Genomic DNA, 9,472 nt, shown 5'->3' on the forward strand with positions numbered 1-9,472 from the left:
TCAATACCACTGATGTGGGGAACTCCTCAAAAGAAGGCAGAGGCTACGCTAAAACAGGCCTTAACTCAGGCACCTGCCTTGAGGTTGCCAGGCCCAGAAAAAGCATTCCAACTTTATGTCCATGAAAGAAAGGGAATAGCCTTGGGAGTGTTAACTCAAAGGTTGGGATCTGAGCCCCAGCCTGTAGCTTACTTATCCAAGAAGCTCAATGCAACTAACCGAGGATAGCCCCCCTGCCTTCGAAATCTTGCAGCTATTGCAATCATGATAGAAGATGCTTTAAAACTCTCCTTTGGGGCCAAACTATTTTTACCAGCCACCAAGTAAAACAACTCCTAAATGGGAGAAGCTATTTATGGATGTCTGATCAAAGACTCCTCAGATATCAAGTAATGCTGATGGAAAATCCAGTCCTCACTATATCCCCTTGTGAGGTTCTTAACCCAGCCACCCTCCTACATACACCCGAGGGCTCTCTCCCCTTTCACTCTTGTCTAGAAACCTTGGACCACTGGACAAAACCCCGAGAGGGATTGTCAAAAGATCCTCTGACCAATCCTGAGGAAATCTGGTACACTGATGGAAGCAGCTTTGTCTTGGATGGAAAAAGAAGAGCTGGGTATGCAGTAGTCTCCAATTTTGAGACCATAGAGGCTAAGTCTCTGCCACTAGTACTTCAGCCCACTCAGCTGAGCTCATAGCCCTGACTCGAGCTTTAGAGCTGGAAAAAGGAAAAAGAATAGCCATTTACACTGACTCCAATATGCCTTTCTGGTGCTACATGCACATGTGGCTATTTGGAAAGAAAGGGTCCACTTGATCACCCGAGGGTCCCCAATCAAATATGGTGATTAGATTCTTCAACTCTTGGAGGCAGTCCACCTGCCCACTGAGGTTTCAGTCTCCCATTGTAAAGGATACCAAAAAGGGAACACAGAAGTGGCACGAGGGAACCAAGTAGCTGATCAGGCAGCTAGGAGAGCATTATTACATAACCATGACCTAATAGGGATTGCCACCTTAGTTCCACAGACTAATTTGCCATAAACTCCTTCATATACTGAAGGTGAGACTCTTATAGATAAGAGTGAGGGCTTTCAAGAATATCATATGGGGTGGTTCCAAAAGGAGGGACTACTTTTTCTTCCTGGGAACCTCCAATGGAAGTTGGTTAACCCTTACATGCCACTACTCATTTAGGAGAAAAGGCCCTCCAAAGATTACTAGAAAGGTCCTTCAGAGGAACAGGCTTACAAACAACTATAAGACGGGTGGTCTCCTCTTGTCCTATTTGCCAATTAAACAACCCCCAAGGAGCTCAAAGACCCCAGCTGGCCCAGCCCATCCAACAACGTGGGGCCTACCCAGGAGAGGACTGGCAGATGGACTTCACCCAGATGCCAGTTTCTCAAGGGTATAAATACCTATTAGTTATGATAGATACATTCACAGGATGGATTGAAGGCTTTCCCACCCAGACTGAGAAGGCTGAGGAGGTGGTAAAAATACTGCTCCATGAAATCATTCCAAGATTTGGTCTGCTCAGGTCATTACAAAGTGACAATGGGACATCATTTACTTCTAAGATCATCCAAGGGTTCTCGAAAGCATTGGGCATTACTTATTATCTCCATTGTGCCTGGAGGCCTCAATCTTCAGGAAAAGTAGAAAGAGCCAATCAATTCTTAAAATCAGTGATAAAAAAAATAACCCAAGAGACCTCCCTGGGATGGAAGGAGGCTTTACCAATAGCTCTCCTCTGCACCCGCATTGCCCCTAAGGAACAGGTTGGTCTTAGTCCTTATGAGATGCTATATGGGAGACCTTTTGTTTATGTTAATGACCTCTTCCTAGATCCAGAGGTTCAGACCCTCCAGTCTTTTTTTTTTTTTTTTTAAACTTTACATAATTGTATTAGTTTTGCCAAATATCAAAATGAATCCACCACAGGTATACATGTGTTCCCCATCCTGAACCCTCCTCCCTCCTCCCTCCCCATACCATCCCTCTGGGTCGTCCCAGTGCACCAGCCCCAAGCATCCAGTATCGTGCATCGAACCTGGACTGGCAACTCGTTTCATACATGATATTTTACATGTTTCAATGCCATTCTCCCAAATCTTCCCACCCTCTCCCTCTCTCACAGAGTCCATAAGACTGTTCTATACATCAGTGTCTTTTTTGCTGTCTCGTACACAGGGTTATTGTTACCATCTTTCTAAGTTCCATATATATGCATTAGTATACTGTATTGGTGTTTTTCTTTCTGGCTTACTTCACTCTGTATAATAGGCTCCAGTTTCATCCACCTCATTAGAACTGATTCAAATGTATTCTTTTTAATGGCGGAGTAATACTCCATTGTGTATATGTACCACAGCTTTCTTATCCATTCATCTGCTGATGGACATCTAGGTTATACCATGGCCGTTGGGCAATTTCAGCAGGATATACGCTTGTGGGCTATGAACCAGGACCCAAAAGATTCTAATGAGCCACCACGATATGCTCCAGGAACTCAAGTTCTAATTAAAGTCTGGAAAGATGGGTCCCCAAAGGCTCAACTCCAGCCACATGGAAGGGTCCCTACCCTGTAATACTTTCTACCCCCACATGACTCCTGGATTCACTACTCATGAGTCAAGCCATGGAAGAAAACAGAAGAGGACACTCGATACACCTGTGAGCCCCTGGGAGATCTCAGATACCTATTCAGAACTACCAAAGAGTGTCATTCTAATGAACACCCCCAAAATCTGGTTTCTGGGGATAAAATTTCTCAGGATAACTCTAAAGAGCCAACACAGCTTGACAGAGACTGTGCTCCAAAACAGAAGATACATCTTCTGATCCCTGAACAAGGAGGGACTTGAGCCATCCTGGCCATGTGAATTTAAAATTTAAAGATTTAAAAAGAAAAACTGATCCATTGTCTAATTTTTGCAACCCATTTGGGCGGGTCTTCTGTGTTCATAGAAGTAATCTGTGCTTTCCTTAGGAAGGCTGCAGTTCCTTAGGGTAATGCAAGATCTTTTATATATTGCTTTGACGCTTTTGAGATTAGCTTTCTAATCTCAGATCTCAGGATCACACACTCTGATATCCAAATCCCAATGGGAAAACTTACCTGAGCAATTAGAGTTCTACTGAGAAGTCGAGTACACACAAAGGAAATGATGTAATGTGTTTTTCTATATCTTAAGAACATTTCAAGCAAAAATATATTATGACTTTCAAAATGGTAGATTGTTATACATAAAATTGGAGGATGGTAGTTGCTATCTGATTTGACTTGTTCAAAGCAATTTATCAATTAATAGAAGTTCTATGTGACAAGACAGTGGTGAACTGAAATGAAGCCAAAATACCCATACACGAATTGAGAATTAGAAGGTCTTTAAGTAAACCTTGTCAACTAAAAAACCTGAAAGTAGAGATTTTACTTGATAGGAATGTTAAGGACTCTGAGACCAGGAGGCAGCATCTCAGTAGCCATGAGAAAACCACTCAAGGAGGCAGGAGGGGGAGTCAGGCTATATACAAGTTTGCAAGGAGGGGACAGGAAATCGGAACATCAGAGATCATTGTGAGGTAGAGAAAATCAGATATCAAGTTAATAAGTTTATTTTTCTTCTACATATGGAAAGATGCAAGCATCTGGGCTCACTGAATTCATTCCTTTCATATGTATTTCAGCTCAGTTCATTTCAGTCACTCAGTCCCGTCCAGACCCCATGGACTGCAGCATGCTAGGCTTCCCTGTCCATCACCAGCTCCCAGAGCTTGCTGTCTGGGGCCAAATTCTGTCTCCTGATTGTTTGCATCCTTAATTCCTCACTCACCTTAAGGCGTGGCCGATGTGGCAGATGGCTGCTGCTTGCATTCTCTGAGCTCTCAGCAAACAGCTGTGTGGGTGGCCGAGTCTGCTGGCTCTGTTTTGGGAGCCCTCATTCACATTTGGAGGCCAGAAATCACGGATGGCTGTGACATTTCTTGTTTATGGATATAACAGCAGACATTTAATTTCACTGCATGAGAAAGTCAATGGTGAATGAAATTGACTCCAATATGTGTTATCTGTGCATCAAGTTCAAGTGGAATTTTGGCCATCCAAGATCAGAATTGACCTGATAATCCTAACTCAATACAAACATTTACTATATGTATATGTGCTAGCTGGTGTTCTGAATACAAAACAGAGAAAGGGAGGATAAATGGAACTCCATATGAAGAATTTGGCAAACAGAGAATACTGAATGAGAGACAAAACAGGAAAAAAAAATAAGAAATTGATTGGAGATTGAAAATTTCATGGCGTGATCGAAGGATTGAAATGAGATTTAGAGCAAGGTTGCCTTTGTGTGTGGGGGGTGGGGGGTGTGTGTGGCGGTGGTGGTTTCCTTGGTGGCTCAGTGATAAAGAGTCCGCTTGCCAATACAGGAGCCACAGGAGACAGGGGTTCGATCTTTGGGTTGGGAAGATCCTCTGGAGGAGGAAATGGCAACCCACTCCAGGATTCTTGCTTGGATGATCCAATGGACAGAGGAGCCTTGTGGGTTATAGTCCCAGTGGGATCACGAAGAATCAGACACAACTGAGTGAGCACACACACACACACAGTAAAATGAAGCACAATAAAATTATAAACAAATGAGAAATTCACACGAATTCCTACAATCTGCAGGTAAGAGAGTGGCCAGATTATTTTGTGAAACCACATAAAGAAATACAGAAGAACCTTTCTGTGTTTGCTTTACAGACAAGTTGGAGGAGCAGTCAGTGTGCCCCCATTACTCCAGATGGGGCAGAGGGGAGCCTCGTACAGTGGACGGTGCACTGTCTACAAAGCCAGCCCTCAGCTCACCCATGGCAGTGGAAACTACACGACAGAGAGGGTTCTGTCAATGCAGATCAGTGGTGACACAGGCCTTGGCAAATGAGGGCTTCCAATGGGGAAGAAGAAAATGACAGCCTGAGGGTGATGAGAACCAAATGCTTTGTCTTAAACAGCAGAAAATGGTGTTGGGAATGCAAGTGTGTGCTAAATTAATTGTTTCTTCCTGCATTGGCAGGCAGATTCTTTACCTTCTTAGTCACCAGTATATATATATATATATATATATATATATATATATATATATATATATGTATGTATGTATATATAGGCTTAGCAGGAGACACTGGTTTAATCCCTGGGTCAGAAAGATCCCCTGAAGAAGGAAATGGCAGCCCACTCCAGTATACTTGCCTGGGAAATCCCATGGACAAAGAAGCATAAAAGAGCCACATGTGAGTTAGTGATTAAATAACAACAAACATATGCAAAAAAAGTGATATGAATCATTTTGCTGTACACCTGTAACTAATACAACTTTGTCAATCAACTATATTTTAATTTAAAAAAATATATAGATTTCCAAGAACCCGAAATTGTGTTTCATTTTTACAGCTGGATTAATTGCTAATTGGATACCATGAGAACAGAACTTTATAATTTTGTTTAGAATATTATTCCAATATATTTCATAATTGTGTAGAGAGATGGCATAAATCATTACACATGGCATGCTAATATAACTACTGCTTCTTTCTCCCCAGCCAACCCCCTGCAAGGGGGAATATACTTTTATTAATAGCTCTTCTTTTACAAATCAAATTATATCAACAGGGCATTCAGTTTCTTTTTACTTTTTCTTTTTTTTTTTCAGTTTTAACTAGTGTAATGCTATGAACCCACTGGGGAGATGAAATTGTCCACTGAAAAAAAATGTACAAACTAAAACTTGAGAGTTATATTTTATTTGGCAGACATCCTGAGGACTTCAAGCCTGGGACACAGCATCTCAGATAAGTGCTAAGAAACTGTTCTGCAGAGGCAAGTTCTGAAGAGACAAGGGGGAGCCAGGAGAGAGAAGATTTTGCAACAAAAGATCAGCTAATCAGAACACCAAAAGATTATCGTTAATAAAAGAAAACCAGATAAACTAAAGAATTTAGCACTTTTTCTGTGTATGGGAAGATGCAACAGTTTGGGCTCTCTGACACTGTTCCTTTGATATGCACCTTAGCTATCTTGAGAGTCCCTTGGACAGCAAGGAGATCCAACCAGTCCATCCTAAAGGAAATCAAGCTTGAATATCCATTGGAAAGACTGATACTGAAGCTGAAGCTCCAATACTTTGGCCACCTGATGGAAAGAACTGACTCATTGGAAAAGACCCTGATGCTGGGAAAGATTCAGGGCAGGAGGAGAAGAGGACGACAGAGGATGAGGTGGTTGGAATGGCATCACCGACTCATGATGAGCTTGAGTAATCTCTGGGAGTTGGTGATGGACAGGGAGGCCTGGTGTCCTGCAGTCCATGAGGTTGCAAACAGTTGGACATGACTACGAGACTGAACTGAACTGAACTGAACTTAGCTATCTGGGGCCAGCCAACCTTAAGAAAGCCTATTCTGTGCTTTCTCATCCTGAGTTCCCTCAGGGCTCACTGACCAGGCAGCTGTATTATGACAGCTTCACGACTACAACCTCCTTTGTTTACTGATGTGGCAGGCAATAGTTTTCATTAACAAAGTTCTCTCCGGTGGTTTCTGGAAAATCAGGGGATGTTTGGTGATAATAACTGAAGCAGAATGAAGAGAAACTGAGCAGATTTTTACATCAAATAATTCTTGTCCCAGATTCTCATTTTTGCAAAAGATAACAGTGCAGATGGATTTCACCTAAAGTGAACAGACTAGAATGAAATTAAGGAGATGATTGTTATTTTTTTTGATAAACTTACAAAAGTTCAATTTTTTAATTAGTTTTTCAGGCTAATTCATTCATCTATTCAATAAATATTTTTGAACTGCATCCTGAGGCTAATAAGCATTGTACATGGTAGACAACAGTGAACTAGACAGGAAGGACCAAACTTTTATGGAATATTTAGTCTAGAGAGAGAAATTTCTCATTCAGTCCTACTTATAAATTATTTGCTTCTAAACGTTATGATGGAGCTTTGTTAGGGTGAAATAAATACATGAAAAGGATATAAACAAACCTATTTTGACCCACTAACACTCTCATCTGACTCAGCAAGTTTATTAAGCCTATTGTTAGAATAAATAAATAAATAGGAGCCTTTAGGAAGGTAAGTAAAATTAACATGGGTGGGGGTTGCTCTGTGCATGACATCTCGCTGAGACTTCTCCAAGAAAAGAAAAAAGAGGTGTAAAAAAAACCCTCTCTGCAAAACAGAAGAGTGATCCTATTACTACTCTTCCTTAGTTTGGAGAGTTTAGTGTAACGACTGTTCCCTAAACTGATTTAGGTGAAAGTGTAAGTAGTGGAAAATATTCAGAAACTGTACTAGTAAGACTACAAGAATCTATGTCAAAGTTCCTGCACTGCTTCTCTTAGAATCTTTAAATACTTTAGGATGAAAGTACTATATCACCCAGAACATAATTTAGTGTTGATTGCTTTTTTTAGGGCACCTTTAACATCCTTATTCCTTAAGCTATAGATCAGTGGGTTTAACATGGGGATGACAACTGTGTAAAAGATAGAGACCGTTTTGTCCGTGTCCATGGAGTAACTGGAGCTGGGTCTGAAATACATGAACAAGAGTGTGCCATGAAATATAGCCACAGCGGTTAAGTGGGAAGCACAGGTAGAGAAAGCTTTGCGTCTCCACTCAGCCGAGTTCATCCTAAGGATGGTTGTTATGATGTAGCTGTAGGAGAGGAGGACAGTGATAATGCTGGTCCCCACAACACAACTACTGGATATGAACAGCATTATCTCATTGATGGATGTATCTGAGGAGGAGAGGGCTAGCAAGGCCGGGAAGTCACAGAAAAAGTGATTGATGACATTGGAACTGCAAAATGATAATCGAAATGTACAACAGGTGTGGATTGCTGAATCTACCAAACCTTCCAGGTAGACAACAGGTATTAGCTGGGAACAGAGTCTTCTGGACATGGAAACTGTATAAAGAAGTGCATTGCAAATGGCCACATAACGGTCATAAGCCATGACAGCCAACATGAGACATTCCACATCTGCAAAGGCTCCAAAAAAGTACATCTGGATGGCACATACCTCATATGGAATTCTTTTTCGCTCAGATAGGAAATCAGCCAGCATCTTGGGACAGACAGTAGAAGAATAGCAGATGTCACAGAAGGACAGATTGCTCAGGAAATAATACATGGGTGTGTGCAGTCTGGGGTCCATCTTGATCAGCAGAACCATCCCGACATTGGCAACCACAGTTATACCATAAACCAGCAGGAAGAGCAGGAAGAGCCCCTGCTGCACATCTTGTCTACCAGAAAGTCCTAAGAATATGAAGTCAGTAAACACAGTGCAGTTCTCAGCAGTCATCCCTTATACATGAAAATTCCTAGTTATGAAAAAGGAAATGGAAGTGGAGGGTTAATATCATCTTACTGTCTTAATGGCTAAACTGCTATTTGTTTCTACATTTCAGTAATTAGAAGAAGAGATAAATAATGCTAAGATGCCTTGAAGTTAAATTGACCCTTTGGGAAATATTTCCAATTTGATATAACTGATAAAATGATAATAATAATGATACATTTGTAAATCACTGTAGTGTTTGCAGCACAAATTTATCTAAGCTAAATCAGACTATTTCCACATCAATTTGTATAGCATTTATGACCATTTTTGCTACTTCAGTCTAATATTAAGAAATTTATGTCCTCAGATTGAAGGCAAAATTATCACAATTAGTTGGTCCAGATAACCCTAGTCTTCTGACAAGATCCCTGCTTTGTTTTGTTTCAATGATGTACAGATGTTGTCATATCCTGTAATAAAGAAATATGGTTAATGAGTGATGTAGATAATGAATATATTGCTTTGCAATGTCTTCATCTTCCATGAGTGTTGAGCAGGAAAAGCTATGGCATAACAAAAACTCTTTTCCCCATTAAACTCTCAGGTCCGTTCAACTTTAGTATATGAGAGATAGACAGTTTGTGAAGACCCACTGGAGCAGAAACGTGATAGCTTCTGGATAAGAGGATGGAAGGGTGCCTATGTATGAAATGTTAGAGTGGAGAGGCAATTATATTCCAGGGCTGATATTCTTGCCTCTGAGAGCTGCTGCTACATAGGAAGAATGATGAAGAATGTCTGAGACCCAATTGTAGAGATGTTGATGGCACAGATGACAGAGAGGCAAGAAGGGCAGTGTGGTTTACCGTGTGGATCCTTCTGACCAAGTCTACTCCTTCTCAACATGATACATTAAACACAAGGTCAGTTATGTAAGACACATGATACAAATACTCATATGTTCACAGTCCCAGAATCTCAGAGACAACCATGCATGAACTGTTTCCCCATCCCAGTCTGTAAAAATTTTAATAGTTTCATTCTTTAATTTGATCCATATTTCTCTTGAATATCTCTTGATTTAGGGCTCACTTGTCTTAGGGAGGCCAATTG

The 9,472-nt window shown here is 41.0% G+C and overlaps 1 protein-coding gene across 1 annotated transcript; it reads right to left on the reverse strand.

Moving 5' to 3' along the window:
* Nucleotides 1-7,409: 7,409 nt before the first annotated feature.
* LOC129656530 (olfactory receptor 5W2-like) lies at nucleotides 7,410-8,574 on the reverse strand. The gene has a single exon (XM_055587147.1). The coding sequence runs from the start codon at nucleotides 8,378-8,380 to the stop codon at nucleotides 7,442-7,444; it is 939 nt and encodes a 312-aa protein (XP_055443122.1). The 5' UTR covers nucleotides 8,381-8,574; the 3' UTR covers nucleotides 7,410-7,441.
* Between the last annotated feature and the right edge of the window lie 898 nt (nucleotides 8,575-9,472).

The sequence above is a fragment of the Bubalus kerabau genome, chromosome 6, assembly GCF_029407905.1.
Source record: "Bubalus kerabau isolate K-KA32 ecotype Philippines breed swamp buffalo chromosome 6, PCC_UOA_SB_1v2, whole genome shotgun sequence".
Classification (NCBI taxonomy): domain Eukaryota; kingdom Metazoa; phylum Chordata; class Mammalia; order Artiodactyla; family Bovidae; genus Bubalus; species Bubalus kerabau.